Source organism: Cetorhinus maximus, chromosome 6, assembly GCF_964194155.1.
Source record: "Cetorhinus maximus chromosome 6, sCetMax3.hap1.1, whole genome shotgun sequence".
NCBI classification, from domain to species: Eukaryota; Metazoa; Chordata; class Chondrichthyes; order Lamniformes; family Cetorhinidae; genus Cetorhinus; species Cetorhinus maximus.
Genome location: NC_135884.1, coordinates 138,721,261 through 138,745,443, shown reverse-complemented (window position 1 = coordinate 138,745,443; position 24,183 = coordinate 138,721,261). Strand labels below are relative to the sequence as shown.

The window sequence follows — 24,183 nt, the reverse complement described above, 5'->3', positions numbered from 1 at the left end:
GTCATATCAAGCAACTACAAAGAATTTAGGGCAACATGGGATGGGCAATAAATGCCAACCTTGCTAGCGATGCCAAACCCCAAGAATGAATTCTTTTAAAAAGGTGATGCATACATGCAGGGACAAAAAGAGTTGATGCATTGTCATGGAGTAGGATGGGTAGTTGTTTGAGAGAATATTCCTTGATTTGCAAGCGGGAGAGAACTAGGAGAGATGATCTGCATTCTGATGGCCCTCGCATTGAGTGCTGATTATCTTGATGGTCGGTTTCATGGAGTTCTGGCTCCAGCTGAGCAAAGGTCTCTTTGTGAGTCTTAGCAATGTCCAGACTTTCATGGAGTGTAAAGTTTGAAGAGAACAGCATAACTAGTCTTGACTCCTGATCTGGAGCCTAGTGTAATGCAATTTAAACAGATTAAAAATGTATTGTTAACACATTGATGGTTGCCTCACTAACCAGTCCAGTGGAGACATGTGCCTCATTGTAGCCTTCCTTTGCAGGCTGTGTGGACCACTTTTGCAAGCTTATTATTCATGGAGATTGGCGTAGTCTTTGTCACCCATTATCCTAGGGGAGTTGGGTGGTAGGGGGAAGGTGTTGTGTGTGTTAATGGTACAAAGCAGACAGAAATGACCTCCAGCCAATTTCCCTGTCAAATACATTTCTTGTGCCTCTGGTACTTATGCAAAAAGTACTTGTTTTCCTTGAAGTTTATTAATTTTCCACTCCTCTCCTCCAGTTCTGTGACCATAGTTTTAACTTAACTGACTTATTGGCCTCATTTTTGACCTTCCCCTCACACCCAAAGGACAAGAAAGTTGCCAGGCAAGGGGTTAATTTGATTTTCAAAATTCTGCCTCAAACAACAAATTCCAGGCCACCATAACATTAATGGTGGTGATTCAGCCCTGGACGAGACGCCCACGAGAAGCAGGGTAACGTACTTACGATCCAGAAATCACAGCCGATTTACATTATTGACAATATTAGGGCAGAGTGCTGCTCACAGGCAGAGAAATGGAGAAAGGAGCTGGCTGCTTAGAAGAGGCCACATCAAATTTGAAGAATGCCCATCTCTTTGAGTCCCTTGCGGGCCAGGGAGGAGTAGGAATCCTCTCCCAGTGCCCCGCAAGAAGTCCTTTGGCCTCCTCAGGCCCTGGCCTCATCGCACAAAGGGTATCCCCAGTCCTTTGCTGTTCTTAACCTGGTTGTTGAGGGTCTCCCCAGCTTACTGACTGACAAGGACCATTCCCTCAGGTTCCCAGTTGCAGACCAGATTCCTGCTTCCGCACATCCACCAGCCAGGCAATGAATCCAGATGGAAATCTGGGATGTTTTATTCAAATAAAGCCCCACCATTAAGATCAGCAAGGCCTATACAACCCGAGCCTGTCCATGTGTGCAACCCCTGCAATCCCTCCCCACCCCTGTAAAAAATTGAGCTTGCAGTGTCTGTATGATGCTATAAACCCAGATTAGCTCCTCTCCTGGTCTTCTTTTCTCATGAGAACAAAACAACTTTCAGGGGCAAGTGGAAGCCTTTAGACCCAACGACTATGCCACCTTTTTGCTTAATCTTCAACTGACCTATGCATTTCTCATCATATCACTCGATCCCTTCTCAAAAGAAAACAAGTTTTGCTCTTGGAGTGTTGCAGGGAATTAAGTAGTCTGTAATAACCATCACAAACATACCTAAACATGATAATCTATGAGCTTGACTGCTCTTCATATATTCCATTCTTATTAACCTGGAATGGCATTTTTACAATCAGTGCACTACCCAATCCTAATGTGACAGAAGTAAGTCTCTCTTGTGCATGCGTGACATTCAGTAACAGCCTCATGTTTGTTATTCATATCAACGAAAATGAAAGGTGCCAAAAGAAATATGGATTATGCTTTCTGGGAAAAATTGCATAAGCATGATGTGGTCTGTTTTGAAAATACTGCAAAAGCTATTTCAGTGACTTAGCCATCTGCACATGTCATTATTTTACCACACAGAAAATGTCAAGGAAAAGAAAAGGTAATCCATCTGATTAAGCTGATCCCACCAGAATTCTAAATGAGTCAGATTATATTCCTCCAGAAATCCAATCACCCTGTCTAATATCTATTCAGAACTCTAACACACCCAGTTTAGCATCTACCCAGTGCCACAATTTATCCAATAATACAATCACCAGACCTAGCATCCAATGACATTTAGAACTTCTCGATTATCATCCCCTGCATTACCTTACCTGGTAAACTGCTCCAAATATTTAGCAACCTTTTTGAGTGAGGGATCTAAGTTCTGATTTAAGTTCATTTAACTTTATATCCTCTGGACTTATTGATCTTGAGGTAATATTCTGAGTTCATTTACGTTGGAATGTCATCCTGAATTTATCTTATTCATGCAACGTAATCCTTTATATACCTTAGTAAGCATCTGCTCAACCTTCTCTCTGAATTATAGAGTTTAAGGGTGGAATCGACCCAGATTTGCAGTAGCGGGTGGGTAAAATGACATTTGTGTGTGTGTGACGGATTTTCAGACTGTATCGTCCCAAACCTGCCACATTATTTATGCATTCCTGGAAACACACCGTTTCCATGTCGGGTAGGCTCCCATGCACCGCCACACCATGACCTCGCCATGACCTTGCCGCTTCATCACATCAGGCACCACATTTAAAGTCCAGCAGCACGCACACATCTCAGTGCTTCCAGGCCACGACTGCTGCAGGGAAGAAGTACACCAAAGGCAGGAAGACTGCAGCCCCCAGGTTTAGCGACACGTCACTGGAACGCCTTTTGGATGCCGTGGAGGCCCACCATGATGTCCTCTACCCCAGCTCTGGCCGCAGGATGGGCCGCGGCATTACCAATCAGAATTGGGAGGCGGTGGCAGCAGTGGTCAGCGCCAATACCCAGCAAAAGAGGACAGCCACCCAGTGCCACAACAGGATGAACGATCTAATCCCCTCCGCCAGGATAACTCACTCTTCTCGTCACTCTCAACTCACACACTCACAAACCCATCGCACATTCACAGGGATCTCACACCTCAAGGGACAACACCACTAACTCTCACACACCCCCTCACATCTCCACCAGGCTCATATCCTCTAGGAGCTCCATCCTCATTCCTGTCCATGGCGCCGCTCACCACACAAACATTCCACGCAGTGCCATGTGTCCTGCTCACACTCTGTCCATCTGTTTTCATGCAGGAGAAGCCTGCTCACATCAGCAGGGAGAGGTCCGAGACCGGGCATGGAGTGACCCACATTGGGCCCTGCACTCACTTTGAGGAGTGTGCCATCGTGCTGACTAGTGAGGATGTGGACCCTGCCTGCGGCGATGGTGAGGTCAGTGGCGAAAGCCCACCTGAGGATCCTGCACCACATCATCCCTCCCTTCAATGCAGCTGTGAATGCTCTCTCTCCTGCTTTTGACTCTGCTGCCATGCACTAATTATCTCTACTTTGGTTCACAGGGAGCTCTGCCAAGCGACTAACACCCCCAGCCACTCAGTCCACCCATGTCCTCATTCGCAGCCAAGAGGACTCCTCCTCCCCCTCCACTTAGTCCCTCCCCCTTCCTGACTCCCTCCTCCACCCTCACCTCTTTTGCCATCCTTAGTCCTCTCCCCTCCCAACATCCCTCCATCCTTACATGTTCATTCCCCCTTCCCAACCTCCCCCATCATGACACTTTCATTCCCCCACTCTCAACCTCACACCCCCGACAACTCTTCCTCTCCCAGTCAATCATAGCCCTTCCTCTCCCACCCCCTCGACCATCACTCGTTGTGAGCATCAACAGTGACTTTCCAACTTCTGTGGGCTGCTTCGCATCAGAGCCATGTCCAGGAGAATCCATCTGGCATGGCATGGAAATTCCTCCAGTGTGCCAGTGGTGTTGGGCTCCAGCATCTTCTGCTCCTCGGATGTCTGCAACATGAGCAAAGCCCTGGCAGGTAAGTCCCGACTTCTGCACATCACAGTTGCCAAGGCGTGTTCTACACCGGTGTGTTTTCCTGCCGATGTCGGTGGGCTATCCAGCGGGGGGGGGGAGGGTTGGGGGGTGGGAAGCGATTCCAGCGGGCAGGCCTAATAACGATATGCTGATGTATTACAATGAGGTACCCGACGTCCGATGGTGGAGAATGTGGCCTGCCATCGGCAGGCTGAGCGGACAATTGCAAACTGGTTTCATGCCGTCGTGAAACCAATCACGCCACATTGTCCGCTCACGCCACTGAACACGCCCAACACCAGCAGGCATGGAAAATCCCTGCCTGATCCTTGTCCACTTTCATCATGGCAAATCACTTGAAGTCCAAATATGTGAAGCCTACCTGCAGGTATAGACATGATTTTTCCGAACACTTCTCCTGAAGAAACCTTTGCATCCATCACAGCTGGAAGCGCCGTAGTGTTTCCCTGTTGCACGATCACCACAGATTGAGCACATGGCACTGACACCATTGTTCATCAACACATTAATGTTACTAGCTTCTGATGGAACGGCCTCTATGAAACAAAAAAAAAATAAATGCAGTACAGACATTAGATTTTCGACACCAAAACGGTCAGTTTACAGTGTAGAGGCACACCCCATGCCAGATACCAGGGCAGCTCTCACCAGAACGTCAATCCTCTACAAGATTGGTCTAGTGCGCCATCACAAAATCTAAGTCCATGTGTTTATGGCAGGACACAAAACCTGCTGTAGCTGCATCTTAATCTAGAGCAGCTGGCACAGAGATTGAATTTTCTGAGTTTGTATCACAACAAGGAACTTTACCCGCTGCCAGCACATGTGTTAATGGAATAAGGTCACACACTGGATTTTTTGACTTCAGGCAAAGTCCCACTCACAGGAAACTGCATGTCCACATAAAATAACTATATCTATTTGAAAGCCAAGTAGAAAGGACTTGCTTTTACACAGCAGCTTTTGCAACTACAAAAGTGGTTGTTCCCAAACGCTGTATAGCCAGGGAGCACTTATGAAGTTTAGTCACTGTTGCAATGTACAAATTGTGCTAGCCAATTTGCACACAGGTCCCACAAACAGGAATCAGATAATGACCATATCATCTGTTTGATGATGAGAGATAAATATTGCGTAGGACATTGGGGGAAAGCCCCAAACTTTTCTGAAAAATTGTGCCATGGGGTCTTTTACGTCCACCTGAGAGGGCAGACAAGTCTAGGTCTGACATATCATTTGAAAAGCAACACCTCCAACAATGTAGCACACATTGGATACATTGCGTACTTGTGAATCCCCTGGTCCATACCAAGAATTGCACTGTTAACCTTACTAATAGATTTTCACATGAATAGACATAACAATTCAATTAATCATTTAATCATTTGTACAACTCTTTATTTTTCATATTTATTTTCATACAATAATATGTCTCTCCTAATTTCTGTTCTTTTTGCAGTCCATTTCAACCCTTCTTCATTGGTTTTTATCTTTCTAATTTCAGAAACTCTATAATAAGATACACTTGGTCAGGAAATTGGTTGTGCAAAGGGTATTCTACAAACATGAAACCTGGTTTAGTTACCCTGGGATATATGCTAAAAATTATCAGGCCTGTAGAAATTTACTTTCATGGGTTGTAACAATTGTACTTGCACCAGGTTTGGACATTGTTCTAGGATGGGAAACTACAAACAGTAGTTACTATTATTTAGCAACTAATTATTTAAATTATTCTTTGGTATGCCAGGATGGTTGGCGTAGCTTACATTGTATATATTGAATAAACAGGGGCATATTCAGGTAGTGTATTTGTAAGCCTTCTGATTTATTTTAAATAAAACCTGACTAAACTCTAAACATAAACAATTATTGTTAAGCACATGAAAACCCAGAAAAATGAAATTTAGCGCACTGAAGTTCTGGTTAAAGCACACAGTGGCTTTCCTTGTTGGGCATTGATGCAAAATGTACCTTCAACAACCCATGTTGCATTTGGATAGATGAGCAAAGTGCCATTGGGGAGGAGATATCAAAGATGAGGTTAACGATGTACACAGACTCCTTTCACATTGAACTTGGTGAAGACAGACCAAATTACAGTCTTGCACTTGTTCCCTCAAAATTGTTTCATTGATTAAATCTGACTTTAACTCCAAATTTTCTTGACTAAAAATATGGCTGCATTTGCTGCCAATGCCGCGCGTGTGCAGTTGTACGCATGGCCGCCATCTTTATCGGGGTCCGGCAGCATCAAGTTACCGGTGCTTGTGAAGCGATTTACAGACAATACAAAATATATATGAAAACTCATTACCCCAAACCTAGCATTATTGATATGGTTGGCACAAAATGCCAACCAAAGCAACAGATGATTAAATAACTTAAACATCTAAAGATCAGAAAGCATATCAGTGGTTTACATTACTCCATCATTGGAATTGTCATTTCACTTAGAGTCATGTGAAAAAATGTTTTTCCAATAAGAAACCAATAATTTAGTGAAAATGAACTGACTCAAAACATTAAGTCAAAGCTGCTGCTAGGAATTTTTCTAGCATGATTAAAGGGAAAGTGTAAACCTAACAACGGTGCAATATAAAAGATCTATTCGGTTAAAAAGGAATGCACAATGATTTACCCTCGCTAGTTTTTAAACATGCCAAAGTTTACCATTCCACACGCCATCTCACTCGCGCATACTTGGGGTGGATTTCTGTGCATGTGCTGACAAGCACACATGTGCAGAAGCACTGTCGGTACCCATCTTAACGTTGGCAGGAGAGACAGTGCAAAAATATCTCGTCTTGTTTTATTTTTGATTTGAAAGGCACACGTTTCCTGGCTGTTGATTTTATCTAGGTTTTCTAATCAATATCCTGAAAGATAAACCTGAGAACAAGGGGATCATTGCACATTCCTTTAAAATGATGGCTCTAATTAGTTTAAGAATTTCAAACTAATATAGAAATGGTCATCTCAACGCAGAAATCAGTATACATTTAAAAAGGCCAGTTTTCGTAGACTGTGTATGTACTCTATGAATAGTATTGAAATAGCTGAGAATTATATAGAATGTGCTGCATAGAAACTCACCATCTAGCCCTATATCCTGCAACAAGGCTGTTTATGTATATGCTTCACATGAGCCACCTTCTACCTCTCTTCACCCATCCAACAAACCTTATCAGCATAGCATTCAATGAATTTGAAGGAAACCTAGGGATCTTGGTAGACTTCATGGGCTGAATTTTCATGCTAGGGTGCAATTTGGAAAATTTCCCAGCTCAGCACACCCACCTCAGGAAAATGTGCCTCAGAGGATGCAACTTTCATTCCGGGGGTGGGTGGGGTTGGTGGGTGGGTGCTGGAGACAGCCTGCCACACTGGAAACAGTCAGGAGGCAGCCACAGGGGCAGCCAAGTGATGAGGCGGGATGGGTAAAAGGTTCACCTCAGTTCTCTGGGATTTCGTCACCCCTCACCCACCCATTCATCACCCCTCACCCACCCATGCCCCATTCAAGCCAACTCATGACACCCATTATCCCCATCCAACCCCAATGGCCCCTCATACCCTCCATGCCAACATATGCCTTTCCATCTAGCCCCAATGGCCCCTCATGCCCTCCATGCTAACTCAAATTACTTTCATGCCCATTCACCCAGTATAGAAGCAATGAACCCTACAGTAAAACACGTGTGGAAAGGCTTAAAAAACAGCCATTCACAACTTTCTCAAAAAAAACTGCTGTTACTATAACTCTATAAAAGTGTCAATCGACTAGACCTTTAAAGTATCAATAGCAGGACTACAAGCACTTGACACCTCTTTATCTTGTGTAAATAAACATTGAACCATTTGAAAAATAGAGCTAAGAGAATAAGCTGTCAATCAAGCAATATTTTCCCTTGTGTCCATCTGTTTCAACAGACTATTGGAGGCCTGGGCTCTCAGCCAAGCAAGCATTTGGGTGTGGGTGGGGGTCATGTGTTGGCATGAAGGGTATAAGGGTCCATGGTGGGTGGGGGGTATGTGGGGACATGAGGTGGCATGGAAGTGGCATGGGGAGTGGGTGAGGATATGAGCTGGTGTAAGGGGTGAGGGTTAGGGGGCCTAAAATATAAGCAAACAACTCGGATTAAGTCCCAGAGAATCGGGGCAGGCCTTCTAAACAGCCTGCCCCTGCACTCAGCCACCATAGTGGCCACTCCTGATCTGCTTCCGGGGACAGCGGGCCTGACTCCATGCCACACCCTCCCCCTGCCACCACCCATCCCCCCCTCACCATGCCCACATCAGAGTGAAAGTTGGTCTGACGGCGCATTATCTATCAAGGTGAGTCTGTGGAGTCAAGAAATCTCCCGACTCCAGCTACCTGTATCGAGGATGAAAATCCTGCTCAGGATCTCCGACAGTGCAGCATTTCCTCATGGTTTTAGTGAAATGTCACGTGGATCATATGGTTGAGCCTTGAGCTTAAACCCACAAATTTCTAATTTTCCAAAAACTTTGATTTCTTTTCAGGATTTTTCCTCTGGAACAGTGGTTTCAGGCATCAATCCATGGTTATTTATTTCTAAACAAACTCAGGGCAGGATCGGCCCAGATTTGCACAAAAAGTGCGGTAGCAGGTGGGAAAAAAGCCATCTTCTCGCCGGCCTCAATGGCGGCTTTTCGCGCCGTATCGTCCCACTCCTCCCGCCTCATTAATATTATAGCCACGGGAAACACGCTGTCTTGCTGATGGGCGGCCTTCGATTAGCCCGACATGCCATTACCTCGCCGCTTCCTCACGCAAGGCGCCATATTTAAACTGCAGCCATGTGCACACTTCTCAATGCTCGCACGCCAGGACTGCTCCGGTGAAGATATGGCCCCAAAAGTCAAGAAGAGTGCAGCCCCCAATTCATTGACACATCCCTGGGACGCCTTCTGGATGCCATGGAGGCCCATTGCGATGTTCTCTACCCCTGCTCAGGCCATGGGAGGCCCATCAGTTTCATCACTCCAGCCTTGGAGGCAGTGACAGAGGCGGTCAGTGCCAACGTTGTAGAGAAGAGGTTGGTCACCCAATGCAGATAGAGGATGAATGATCTCATTCATGCAGTCAGGCTATAGCTACCAACTCATCACTCTAAGCTCACACACTCAAGCCAATCACACATTCACTAGCATTTCACTCACTGCCAGCTCAAGGCATATCACCACCCATTCTCACACACAAACTCTCACATATCCATCTGGCCTCATCTCCTCTGGAGACTGCCTCCTCAGCCCTCACCATCTTGAGGCCACAAGCACAGATCAACATGTGCCCCCAAACACACCCTGGGGTACCCCGCTTCACCAGTACAGCCCTCACCCTGCAGCCTCTTCCCTTGCCTGAGGCCACTTCTCCCCCTCCCCCTTCGCCTAGCCCTGCAGCCCTGCCTTACAGCTGGTCTAGTGGGTAGAGACCTGCCCGTGAGCCCCTAAATGTGCTGTGCTGCTGCCCGCGCAGCCTGGCACTGTTGACTGCAATTGCTGCCCGAAGCAAGATGGGCAAACAAACCTCGAAATCCCAAGCGAAATGCGGCTCACCAGGTGCAATCACACCGATCTTCCCCGATGATCCAGCGTTGGTGGATGATTCCAGTGAGCAGGGCTTATAATGAGATGTTAAAGTATTGAAATTAGGTTCCCGACGTATGGCGGCAGGAAACACAGCCCGCCATTGACAGATGGAGCAGACAATCACAAACTGGTTTCAAGACATGTGAAACCGCTTTCTGGCCTTCTCAGTATATTGCCACCCCACACCCACCCTCCCCCCGCCCACCCGAAACGACGCCCGATGCCAACAGGGCCAGAAAATTTCTGCCTAACGTTACTGCTCTTTTCCATACTTTATTATTACTTGCCAAAGAACTCCAGCAAATTTTCTGTCTTCATTTCAGCAGATAATAAAATCTTTGCTTGATCCATGTGAATTTAAGACGCTGCAAAGACACACATGCTCTTAATTTTGCACCACATTCAATCTCCAAGAGATTAAGAGGACAGTGTGCAAAGACACACAAACATCTGCATGAGTCGTCCAGCTTAATCCCGATAAACACTTAACCAGTTTCGTCAACAAAAGTTACATGTGGATCAGCAGTTCTGTACATGGCAAATAAAATAAAGTGATTTTCTACCACAGCTCGTACAATCATTCGATGGTCAATTCAGCTTAAACATAAAAACAACTGATGTCATTAAACAGAAACGTGCAACCAACGCCCATGGTGATTAGATTATCAAAGTGCCTTGGCTCCTGCCATTTAGATTGATAGATTTCCACGTAGAAATCTGGACACTGAAAATGAATCATTTATGGTTGGATCAGAGCTTCATCATTAATTGGTTTGGGTGGATGAGTCATTCTAGATAATTGGAGCAAACAGGAAGTGATTTGGTGTATTAATATTCAATGAGGTATGTATTTATTTGGAGCCAAATGTCTCAGAACTGGCATTGTGAGCTTGAAGCAGAAAAAGAATGAAAATATGAATTTAACTTGTCACTGACTTTCCCATCTGAAGTGTTTTCTTACTGTTGGAATATATCTTAAAAGCCATCCGCAGTAGAAGATACAAATTACTTAACAGAAATAGATGTTGAGCAAAGGGCTAAGCAGAGTGCAGAACTTAAAAGTCATGATTATCAGCAGGGAAAAATATTGGAGAACCTTAAACTAAACTTACAGCTGAAAAATCCTAAGGACCTGATGGCCTACATCCTAGGGATCTAAAAGAAGTAGCTGCAGAGATAGTGTATGCACTGTTGGTGACTTTTCAACATTTCCTAGATTCTAGAACAGCTCCAGTGACTGTTAATAAATGTAAAAGTGCTATTCAAGAAAGGAGGGAGAGAGAAAACAGGAAGCTACAAGCCAGTTAGTCTGACAGTCGGTTGTCAGGAAAATGCTAGAGTCCATAATGAAAGAAGTCTTAACAATGCACTTAGGAAATCATAGTGTGATTAAACAGTCAACATGGTTTTATTAAGGGAAATTTATTACAGTTATTTGAGGATGTAACTAATAGAGTTGATAAAGGAGAGCCAGTAGATGTAGTATATTTGGATTTCCAAATAAAGTGTCACACAAAAGGTTCATACACAAGATAAAGGGCTCATGGAGTCAGGGATAGTATATTAGCATGGATAGAGGATTGATTAATAGACAGGAAGCAGAGTAGGAATAAACGTGGCATTTCCAAGTTGGCAGGCTATAACTAGTACCGTGCCAGAAGAATCAGTGTTGGGGCCTCAGCTATTTATAATCTATATTAATGACTTAGAAAAAAAGGCCAAGAATAATGTATCCAAGTTTGCTGATGATACAAAGTTAGGTGGAAAGGTAAGCTGCAGGGAGGACACAGAGAGGCTGCAAAGAGATAAAGACTTAAGTCAGTGGGCAACAAGGTGGTGAAGTGGGTATAATATGGGGAAGTGTGAGGTTATTCACTTTGCTAATCCAAATAGAAAAGCAGAATATCTTTTAAAAGGCATGAAACTTCTAAATGTTGATGTTCAGAGAGACATGCATGTACCTGCACAAGGAACACCGAAAGTTAGCATGCAGGTACAGCAAGTATTTCAGAAGGCTAATGGCTTGTAGGCCTTTATTGAAAGGGGTTTAATGTAAAAGAAACAGGATGTCTTGCTACAAGTGTACATGGCTTTTGTGATATTACACATTGCATAAAAGATGGTACAGTGAAGGTTCACTAGGCCGGTTCCTGGGATGACAGAGTTGTCCTGTGATATGAAGATCAGTAAATTGGGCCTAGACTCTGGAGGTTAGAAGAATTAGAGTTGATCCCATTGAAATTTACAAGATTCAGAAGGGACATGACAGGGTAGATACTGAGAGATGTTTCCCTTGGCCAGGGCACCTAGAACACAGGGACACAGTCTCAGGATAAGGAGCCAATTACTTAGAACTGAGATGAGGAGAAACGTTGACTCTCAGAAGGTTGTGAATCTGTGGAATTCAGAAGCCCAGAGGGATATGAATGCTCCATCAGTTAATATATTTAAGATTGAGATAGACAGATTTTTGGTCTGTCAGGGAACCAAGGGAAATGGGGAGGGGCCAGGGAAGAGAAATTGAGGCAGAAGATCAGCCACGATCGAGGGGCCCGATGGTCTACCTCCTGCTTCTTCCTATTTATTATGTTCTCTCCCTAACAGTCAAAGAACATAAGTGTTGAAGCCATGAAAATGTCATTTTACAATGCATTTGAATTCTGTATAACCAGTTTTACAAACATAGATCTCGGTTTTAATTTCTTACACACCTAAAGAATCCCTGTAATCCGTCCAGACTATTATGCTGTCCTGGAAATTAACACATTAGCTGATCTCCCAATGTGTTGGTCGTGAAAAATAAATTTTCAAAATGATGTGTATCTGTCTCACTTGTGCTAAAATTGTATTTTTTTGTGATCGCTTTCTAATTCTTTCTACGTCATCTTTCTGTCTCCCATGCTTTTCTCTCTCTGTATGGTTCTTACAATAGTTTTTTGTATACACACTGCGAGCAGTGAACATTGCTCACCGGCAACACAAATCAGAGACTTGGGGACAGGGCATTGCGATGTCTCCAACCTGCACTCTGAAAATTGGCTCTGTTTTCTGTTCATCATTTCTGTAACTCTGGCTGGGATTCACCGTGCCCGCTGCCGGCGGGCGTGTTCGGTGGCGTGAGTGGACAATATGGCAAGGAAGCCAAAAATCGGTTTCATGATGTCGTGAAAGCAGTTTGCGATCGTCCACTCCGCCCACCGATGGGGGGCCGTGTTCCCCGCTATCGGACATTGGGAACCTCATTGTAATACATCAGCATAAGATTATAAGGTCAGCCCGCTGGACTCATTTCCCCCCCCTCCTCACCCGCTGGATCGCCAACCCATGTTGGCAGGAAAACATGCCGACGTATTTCACAACAGCATTTATAAGGTGTGTACTTGGCGGGCTGCACTATGCTCTGGACTTCAAGATTTGTTTGTCTACCTTGCTTTGGTCAGCACTCACGGTCATCAGCACCAGACTTCACAGACAGCACCACATCACTTTTAGGGGGACTCACAGGCAGATCTCTGCCTACCAGATTAGTCATACGTGGGCGGCTTTTCAACGGCTGCAGGGCTAGGGCTTGTTTGGGGCAGAGGGAGAAGTGGCGTCAGGCAAGGGAAGAGGCTGCAGGGTGAGGGCTGTACTGGGGAAGGAGGGTAACCCAGGGTGTGTGTGGGGCACATCTGTGCAAGTGGCCTCAAGATGGTGAGGGCTGAGGAGGTAGTCTCTAGAGGAGATGAGGCCAGATGGATATGTGAGGGGTTGTGTGAGAGAACGGGTGCTGATGTCCCTTGAGCTGGCAGTGAATGAGATGCCAGTGAATGTGTGATGGGCTTGAGAGCATGAGTTTAGAGTGATGAGATGGTTTCCATACCTTGGCTGAGATCATTCATCCTCTATCTGCATTGAATGGCCAACCTCTTCTGTGCAGCATTGACACAGATCACCACTGCCACCGCCTACCAAGCCTTTCGAGTCATAAGGACTTGAAATGTTAATTCTGTTTCTCTCTCCACAGATACTGTCAGACCTGCTGAATATTTCCAGTATTTTCTGTTTTTATTTCAGATTTCCAGTATCCGCAGAGTTTTGCTTTTATCTGCCTCATTAATCACGCATTCCCTGGAAACACGCAATTTTGCTGGAGGGCGGGATCTCATACGCTTGCCACGCTGTCACTTCGTTACTTCCTCGCGCCAGGCGCCATATGTAAAGAGCAGCTGCGCACACACCTCTCAGAGCTTCCAGCCCAGGACCGCTGCACAGAAGACATGGCCCCGAAAGGCAAGAGAGTGCAGCCCTGCAAATCAGTGACACACCCTGGAATGAAATCTGGACACCATTGGAGCCCGCCATGATGTCCTCTGCCCCTGCTTTGGCCACATGAGGCCCATCAGTGCCACCACTTTGGCTTGGTAGGCGATGACAGTGGTGATCAACGCCAATGCTTCACACAAGAGGTTGGCCATCCAATGCAGATAGAGGATGAATGATCTCATCCGTGCCACCAGGATAAGGCAACTATCTTATCACTCTAAACTTTCACACATTCACTGGCATCTCACTCACTGCCAGCTCAAGGCACATCACCACTCACTCTCTCACACACATCCTCATATCTCTATCTGGCCACATCCCCTCTGGAGACTGCCTCCTCAGCCCTCACCCTCTTGAGGCCACTTGGCCAGATCAACATGTGCCCCAACACACACTCCCTGGGATATCCCCCTTCCCCAGTAATGCCCTAGCCATGCAGCCTCTTCCCTTGCCTGAGGCCACTTCTCCCCGTTCCCCAAGCAAGCCATAGTTCTGCAGCCATTGGGAAGCCACCGCAGTGCCTTAGGTTTGCCTCGTAAGTAGAGACCTGCCCATGAGCCCCCCTAAAAGTGATGTTGTGCTGCCTGCGAAGCTTGGCGCTGATGACCACGAGTGCTACCCAAGGCAAGGTAGGCAAACAATACTCAAAGTCCCGAGTGAAGTGCAGCTCACCAAATGCAATCATGCCAACGTGCTCAGATGATCCAGCATGGGGAGGTAATTCCAGCTTGCTGGGCCTATAATGATATGCAGATGTGTTACAATGAAGTTCCCGACATGCGACAGTGGGAAACGTGGCCTGTCATTGACAGGTGGAGAGGACGGTTGCAAACTGGTTTCATGATGTCATGAAACCGATTTTTGTCCTTCCCACCACATTTCCCGCTCACACACAACACCAGCGGGCACAGAAAATTCTGTCCTTTGTGTCCAACACTTTGTCTCATTCTTCCTGCCTCCTTCTTTGTATGTTTCTCATTTCATGTTTCCTCTCTCTTTATATCTCACATTTCCTCCATATTTTTCTTGAACATATTGCTTTGCTAATTTAATTAATTTGTAATCTTTTGGGATATTTTTAAAGCCCTGTGCCTGAGGCATAATGGCCATCAACATGTCAGAGGGTACTGAGCCACGTTGCGGGAATGGGTGTTGGGAGTGTGGGAAATTTGTGGAAACTGGAATTAGAACCCAGAGAGGAGAAGCTATCTGGAATGTGCCACCCATGGGTGAAAAAGAAATTGACAGGGCGGAGAAACAGCACCTAGGAAGGCTAAAGATTAGCATATTCATCTTCTAGGTGCCAGATGATCTTTCTGTTACTGTCTAGAGATCTAGAGACTAGTTCCCCCAATGCTTTTCCCCATCATATCATACGGTATAACATCCAAGACATCATTCTACATGAGTGTGTGTTTAGGCAGTGAATGTTAATAGTCGGTTCATTGTGGATACTATCACGGCTGCTCATGATCCTCCTCCCACCTGCCCTTCACCTCTTTGAGCTTCTATCAGCAATCACTGAATCGTGACCAAGAAGAAGAAATACCTCAACAAAGGCAAAACACTGCAGGTGCTGGAAATCCGAAATGGGAAAAGAAAATACTGGGAATGCTCAACAGGTCCGGACGTGAAGAGAAACAGAGTTAATATTTCAGGTCGATTAACCTTCATTAGAACACAAAGGTAGAGGAATACCTCCCAATTTTTCTCTTGTCTTGGCTACAAATTCTGAATCTCATCGTTGACCTCCTATTGCAGGCCCAACCAAGATCCTCAAACTCACCACAGAATACATTTATTCACTAAGCAATCAGAGTAGCTCAAGTAGAGAATTAATTGTTAGAAAAACACTAAACTTTTGACCCATAAAGACATCCTTATATGCTGCCAGAACTGTTTTACACTTACTTCAAACAATTAATTTGCTTTTCCCATCCTGTCTAAAAATAATTGGATTGACAATTTGTATCATTCCTTTTATCAAATTGACTTTAATGTTTCCAATGATCTAATGAATGAAAATGAAGCTGAAAATATTCCCTACTTAGTCACAGATAGCAGATGTTCCTGGAAAACATTGAGACTGGTTGTGAATTATTCTGGAACAAAACTCAGTTTTAAAATTAAAGGCAAAATACTGCTGATGCTGGAAACCTGAAATGAAAACTGACAAGGCTGGAAAAACTCAGCAGATCTCACAGCATCTGTGGGAGAGAAAGACAGAGTTAACGTTTCAAGTCCATATGAGAGCCATACCGACTCGAAACGTTAACTCTGTCTTTCTCTCCACAGATGCTGTCAGACCTGTTGAGTTTTTGCAGCATTTTCAGTTTTAAAATTACTCATTTATTAATCTGACTTATCTAAACTTTAGCTGAGTTTTCCCCTTTGCCAAATTTTCTGGTCAATGCTTTGAAATTAAGCTTCTTGTAATTTAGAACTCAATATTTTACTAAGAGCCATCAGGCAATACATCAATTCTGGTGTTATAGTTTACATGGTGCAATCTTACATTCATTCTACTGCATAATGAACTTGCTCCATCGATTTGCCAGCTCCCCTAATTGCTGCACAATAGGTAAAGGAGCAATTTCATGTGGCTTTATCCTTTGTTTTTAAACGTCTACAGGAGCAAGAATGTTTTAACCCTTGCCGTGACCTTCCCTCCCCCACTTCATCCTTCTTTCTAGAAAACCAAGTCCTGGTGGAGCTTTGGACCAATGTAAATGTGAAATTCACCAAATCCAATATCTCAGGACAAGTTGTATGGTCTACTGTCGCAGAGAGTTTAATACAATTTGACACAAAGGTAAGTTAAGTTTGAAAGAATGTTTACATTCATTTTATAGTATCTAAGATGGGTACAGCTGTAGTATAAATGCTATACACTAGCAAGGCATCACTACTGGGGTAACAGAGCTATTGCTGTTTACAGTGTTTTTTGAATGATTTGGAACTGGGGTCAGAAACAAATCTATGCTTGCAGGTGATTTCAAGCTTGGGGGCTTCAAACTTGAGAGAAGTTGATGGGTCAATGACATCTCATTTTTCTTACTTATTCTTTTGTAGGATGTAGGCATTGCTGACAAGGCCAGCATGTGTTGTCCATCCCTAATTACCCTTGAACCATTACTAAGGCAAGCTTTTCAATTCCAGATTATTAATTGAATTTAAATTCCACCAGCTACCATGGTGGGGTCAAACACTTGCCCCCGTCCCTGTACAATAGCCTGAGCCTCTGAACCACTAGCCCACTGATATTACCACTACACCATCATCTCCTCCTGTAATTGCTTCTTGCAACAAGCTCTTTAGAAACAGACTGGGACTTAGAAGCCTCTCTCTATGGTCATTGCTCAAAGGAGAAGATTCTCCCCCTCGAGAATTTTCAGGTCAGGCAATTAACAAGCCTTTGAGCACCCACATTTCACTGCTCTCCTCTGCTTTACTCCTGCCCCTCAACATCTCCAAAACTCCCTGTTCTGTTCTGTGTAGCCGTAATGAGACGTTAAGTGATTAAATGGGCTACTGCAGGCCTAGGGCTTAACTGCAGGCCTGAGTATGTTTGTTGAGACATAATTGAGCAATAATTGACTGATGTAACAAGTGGCATGCCTGCGGACAGCACATGATGGTGTCTGAAAGCAAAGTATTTTGTTGATAAAACTGCCACGTATTTGTGTTCTGTTGAAAGGTCAAAGACCTGAAACCTAACTCCATTTCATCTTCCACAAAGCTGCTGAGTCTTTCCAGCCCTTTCTGTTTTCATTTCAGATTTCCAGCATACGCAGTATTTTCCTTTTGTGTAGCTGCAAACTTGTGTTTAAATGCAATTTTTCTACTTATTCACAGGCTAGAGTGTGGCTGGCAAAGCCAACATTTACTTCCCATCACTAACTGCCCTGGGGTTTTCTTACTCTTCTCTGTTGATGGAAACGTGCCTTCAATGGGTCCTTGAAGTGTTCTATGGAAACTGTGTATGTCTGATTGACAACCATTATCCTCCTCACTCACCGCCTCCATATCGGATTTTTCTGTTTCATTGTTTGGATCAATGCCAGATGAAGCTTGCACCGAGGGAGTTTTGCTCCCTTTACTCAAGTCATTTTTAGTTTACCTGAGAGATGTGCATAGTCTTCTGTATGGCTTCATATCCTTCGCACTGGTACTTGAAAAATTGAACCTTTGTCCCCATTTCTTTCACAATTTCATCCAAATATTTGCCTACTCTCTTATTTCCTAATTCTTTTCAAAGTTTATTAATCTTTTTAAATATAAAATAAAAAACAGAAAATGCTGGATAGATTCAGCGCGTCTGGCAGCATCTGTGGAGAGAGAATCAAGGTTAACTTTTTGAGCCCGTACGACTCTTCTTCAGAGCTGACTCGAAACGTTAGCTCTGTTTCTCTCGCCATAGAGGCTGCCAGACCTGCTGAGTTTTTCCAGCATTTTCAGTTTTTATTTCACATTTCCAACATCTGTAGTATTTTTCTTTTATTTTTACAAATCTTTCTGTTCAGCTCAGCAACTGCTCTGGTCAGTTCAATTGTCTTTGTTTCAGAGTCATCTTACAGAACCTTTGACAAGATTAACAACTTGACATGGGCATTCAGTTCATTTCGGAATCTTTCTCCCATGGTCACTGACTGCTCCTTAGACTCTTTTAAATTTACTCCTTAGATCTGCTCCTTAAAATTTTCCTCATCTGCTTTCAAAGTCTGGATTTGCCCTTCCATACTGCACACCTCATTTTTCTTGTTCTCCACACTGCTTCGGAGTTCAAGAATCTCATTGCTCTTTTCACGACCAAGTTCCAACACTTCACCAGTCTTGGTTTTCAACTCAACATGGAACCAACTGTTCTGTTTCATCAGCAATCCCTTTTCCTGTTCAAGACATTTTTCATGATAAGTAATCGAGGCTTCTGGTAATTGACGTTCATTAAGTTTCAATTGAAGATCTATCTTTGCTACATTTGCTTCCACATGATTATCATTTCGGCATTAAGTCCTCATTCAAGTGTTATAATTCCTGTGGCCGGTGATCATGTGTTCTCAGCAGTTCTCATTTCCTATTAGCAAATTCATCTTTCATGCATGAAAATTGGTTCTCTACAGTTTTTCCTTCAATTGCTCATTATCAGCAATAAGCTTCTCATGTTTGGCCAAGTAATCTTAGCGAGCTTGGCAAGATCAGCATGATCAAGCAACTGCTGCAACGTAGTCGTCGCCATATTACCGTCTACACTGACTAAGCACTAATAACCTCCACTTTCTGTCCTAGGCACATCTGACACGTCGCCCTCAGACAAGCATGACCCCAACCCCAGTACTGAGGGCACCTCGGATGAGGACCCTGGGGGCAGCACAGTTGAAGACCCGTCACGGCGCTCACCCATACACTCCACCAGCGCAGCGATACACACCTCAGTGGGACCTGGATTTAGAGCAGCATCGAGACCACAATCTGTTGAGCACAGCACCCAATCTGTTCCACAGCAGGCCAAGGCAGGGATATGCGAGGTCGCCAGCACTCGGAGGACTGCTGGAGACAAGGAATCTGCTGAGTCCGAGTCAGATGATGAGCCTCTGGACTCGGCCCTTAATCAGTTGTTGGAGCTGAAAAAACAGTCACGGGAACATCAGGATGGGATGTCTGGTGCAGTCCTCAGATTACAAGGGACATTGGAGGAGCCCATTCGCCTTCGGTCTGAGGCGATAGCATCGGCATGCTGATGCATCAAGGTCAACACTGGTAGAATGGCGGCTGCCTTGGAGACCTTAGTCCACGACATTGGTCCTGCAGTGCTGCACAGGCTGAATTCCGTCGCTGACGACATAATTGGCCTCCAACAGTTTCAACACGAGAGGGGCGCGGGGCAGTTCGAGCTCACTCCAGCTTCATCTTTTCCTCAAGGAGTCAGCCAGGGGACATCAGGAACCCATAGGGAGCAGGACCAGCAGCTCAACAACCTGGGGCCATCCAACCAGGTGACTCCGGTAATGTCCAGCCAATCCAAATCCCCTCTTCCTGTGACCCCATTATCTCCAGCTCCACAGGCCGAGGAGGGTGCACCTGGCCCACAGCAGGACACCCAAAGCAGGCCAGGGCCCTCCAGGTCTCGGCCCTCCAGAGGACGCACGCTGAATTCACCACAGACAGCAGTCAGCAGGCTGCCTCCACCTCTGCCTCCACTGTGGATGTCGGAGGAGCACCAAGACATAGCAGCAGGGTTGGGAAGGTTAAGAAGACGTAGTTGCACAACCTGGGCAGGGGTATTAATCACTTGTGTTAATTTTCACTATTGTAAATAAACTCCCAAGAATGTCTCCTTGTCTATGCCTCCCTGTTATGATGAGCAATGTCCGTGTTATTCAGATGTGAAACCTTGGTTCCTGCACAAGACAAAGGCAGAAAGTTGTGGGCAGGCATCAGAGTTCCGCCATTTTGTCTGTGTGCTCTCAGCACCTTTGAGGTGGGGCTGGCCCCCATCTCTTCAGCATTTCTGTCTGGTGACAATGTGGTCCTGAAGGGGTGAGGTGCTGAAGGCTGCCAAAGGATCAGGTGCACTTAATGTTTCATGGCTGCACCTCCATGATATGACCCTGATCACAGAGCGCAAGTGAGCTGCCCTCAGCCAAACTGGAGTCAGACATTCACAGAGGCAATTTGGATATCTATGGAGTATCCTCACTGCATGTCGTCTTCATCCACCTGGAATCTTGCAACTATTAGGGCCTCATGAGCACGCCTGCCTCATCTGGCCAGTGGGATTGCCTCATCACCGGCATCCTCACCTTTAAGAGCCTCATCACCATCATCCCCTTTAACATCCTCCTCATTGAGGGGGCGTACAGCTCCTCCATGTCTTCCTCAGCCAGGTTCTCTCCCCATTGCAGTACCAGATTGTGTAAGGTGCAGCAAGCTACGATGATGCATGAAACCCTTTGGGGACTGTATTGCAGTGTTCCACCAGACCTGTCAAAGAACCGGAACCTCATTTTCAATAACCGGGTCATGGCATGAGCCTCGTTATACCGTCACTCTATTGCAATCTGAGGCTGCCACATGGGCATCATCAGCCATGATCTCTGTGGACAGTCCTTGTCCCTGAGGAGCCAACCCTGCAGCTTCTGTGGACCATGGAAGATGCGGAAGAATGCTCACTTTTGACAAACTTTTCCAAATACGCGGCCACTTCCCTCACCCTCCACTCCCCACCTGGCACGTGCTTGTGTATTTCCTTCAGCCTGCTTTGCCCCACCAGCCCCCGGCCCCAGCCATACTGGAGTTCTTGCCTCAGCACCGCACTGAAAGCCAGCAGGGAAAAAGCGACTTGCCTGGGTGACCCCCAAATGTGCAGCGCTTCTTCCTTGATGCCCTATGGGTGATGATCACGACCACTGCACAAGGTTGTGTGCGCTCACTTCCAAGTTCCCCTCGAAGTTCAGCTCGCCAGATGCACACCTTTTAAAAGCAACTCTGAAGCCATGCTGACGTGGGCGGTAAGTTTGACGTGGGGGGATGATTCCGGTGTGAGGGCACAATAATGAGGTGCAAGTGCATGAAAATTAAGTTCCTGACGTTGGACAGTGGGAAATGTGGCCCACCATCGACAGGAGAAGCAGACGATCGCAAACTGGTTTCACAACGTCGTAAAGCTGATTTTTGGCCATCTCGCCATATGGTCCGCTCGTTCCTGCCATGATGCCCGCTGCCAATGTGACCCGACGATTCTGACCTAAGTCACTTCATAAGTTGACTTCACTCGTGGGAACAGGCTCATAAATGCCATGAATACCCTCTATGAATACTTTTTCTTTCATTAAACCATCTGGAATACAAATCGTATCATCAGCCACCATCGATGACTGAACTGCCCCAGTGTCTCAAAATATTAATTTGTTTTCTTGTTTTGTTGGGGGTTAAGGGAGTACTTCCCCTTTAGAGGCAAAACCTTCATAACCTCCAATAACCTGACTCACTTTATCAGTATTCATGAAAAATTCACTTGATTATCCTGAGCCACATTCCCCATTCTAGTAGGTTCTGATGAAATACGTTTCACTTCTACCATTGCTACTGTTTTAATACTCTTTTCCTTTACTGGTACAGCCTTTTCTGAAGACTCCTTAAGTGTTCCTATTATTGCCACTGGTTTACTCTTCAGCTTCCAACAGTTGGTTTTGAGATGCCCTGTATTATGGCAATAAAAGCTTACTTGTTTCTTTACTCTCTTTATCCCCTATACTCATTTTTATTGAATGTAGTAGCTTCTGCCTTCTCCCTAAAGCCAGCTTCCCTGTGGGTTTACAAATGGAAATCTACTGCTTCCTAATTGCCTAGGTGATATATCATACCCATCCGCCAGAATCACTGCTTCCCATACCTTAGGAGACTTATGATCTTCCAGGTGTGCTAATGTCTATAGGGATACTGTTTCAAAATTCTTCAGGTATCATTATCTCTCTCACATTCTCAAAATCCTGTTCGAGTGTCAGTGCCGAAACCACCAGTCCCATAACATTCACATACAATACAAACATACGAAATGGGAGCAGGAGTAGGCCATTCAGCGCCTCGGGCCTGCTCCACCATCCGATAAGATATGGCTGATCTGTTTGTGTTTCAAATTCCACATTCCCATCTACCCCGATAACCTTCGATGTCCTTGCCTAAAAAGAATCTACCCCCGCCTTAAAAATATTCAATGACCCCCATCTCTACCATCCTCTGATGCAGAGAGTTCCAAAGTCACACACCTGTCTGAGAGGAAAATTTCTCCTCATTTCTGTCCTAAAGGAGCAACCCCTAATTTTAAAACAGTGCCTCCTTGATCCGGACTCAACCACAAGAGGAAACATCCTTTCCACATCCACCTCATCAATACCGTTCAGGATCTTACATACTTCAATCAAGTCACCCCTCACTCTTCTAAACTCCGCTGGAGTTTCCTTCTCCCTGGCAAGTTCTACAAATGTTTCTTTCAGCCTTTTCTTTAAAGTCCGGTATTTCAAATGATATGCTTCAGGAATATGCTCATCAGGATTGAGTATCGCAGTTTTAACTATTCCTGGATACCTGGGTCGAAATCCCACCACGACAGCTGGTAGAATTTGAGTTCACTAAATCTGAAATTGAAAACTATTCTCAGTAATTGTGACCATGACAACTATCATTGATTGTTGTAAAAACCCATCTGGTTCACTAATGTTCTTTAGGGAAGCAAAGCTTCTGTCCTTACCCAGTCTGGATTATATGCAACGTGGTTGACTCTTAACTGCCCTCTGAAATGGCCTAGCTAGTCACTCAGTTCAAGGGCAATTAGGGATGGACAAATCACAGACAGGTACAAGTGCTGGTGCTTTTATTAAATTTATTCTTTCATGGGATGTGGGTGTCACTGGTAAGTCTGGCATTTGAACACCCCACAGTGCACGTCAAATGGCAAATACTGTCAAGACAGATCCCATGGATTTCTCAGCAACCCACCCGGACCTCAGGGACGCAGTGAGTCACCAAATCAAGTTAAAACTCTGTCTCCTTCACAAGGGATTCCAATTCTGCACTATCAAAGATCTAGCCCTGGAACTCCCTCAAAGCCATTTCGACTCGGATTGTCTCAACTACTGCTTACTTCTCATCTCCAGAGGCTCCGTTCCCCTGGGTTCCCAAGTCTGCACTCCAGCCTTTGATTACTGGCATAATTTCAGCTCTCCAGGGCTTCTCCTGAGCCTGCTCTTCCTGGAGCCTGCCATCTCAGCTCCTCAGAGCTATCAACAGCACTTCAGTTGTATGGAGCTAGCCACCTTCTTTTATGACAGCTCCTGACTGACTCTGCTTGGCTAAAACAACTGACTCATGCTTGAAATGCTGTTCACTGACCCTTGAACCCATCTGGGTGACCTATCAACATGCTCCAAAAGAGTCCCGCCCTTGTTACTAGGCAGTAACAAATGTAACAAGCATTTGGACATCCTGTCCTTTACAAACACCACAGGCCACTAGCTTATACAGCACACATGGACACAGAGAAAATGGATTTTATCCCAACTTTAACAGAATGGTGCCCCTTGTGACTGAAGAACATTTCCCGGTTAGCATGTGGGGCCTACTGCGTGCACTCGATTGCCCCCTGCACCAATGGGAATCCCACCCATTTGGCAAATCCATGTGTTGACTCCTCCTGCTTCACTCTAGTTTGTGAGAAGACAATGAAGCCCCTGCTCTTTCTGTGCAAGGCCTCTGTCACCCCCCTAATGCAGCGA

General features: G+C 45.3%; 1 protein-coding gene across 1 annotated transcript in view; it reads right to left on the bottom strand.

Moving 5' to 3' along the window:
• LOC144682194 (hepatocyte nuclear factor 4-beta-like) overlaps window positions 1-24,183 on the bottom strand; it is a 90,671-nt gene that overhangs the window by 54,135 nt on the left and 12,353 nt on the right. The window contains exon 2 of the mRNA XM_078544585.1: window positions 4,353-4,527. Coding sequence (XP_078400711.1) covers window positions 4,353-4,527 — 175 coding nt within the window. The remainder of the gene's footprint in view (window positions 1-4,352; window positions 4,528-24,183) is intronic.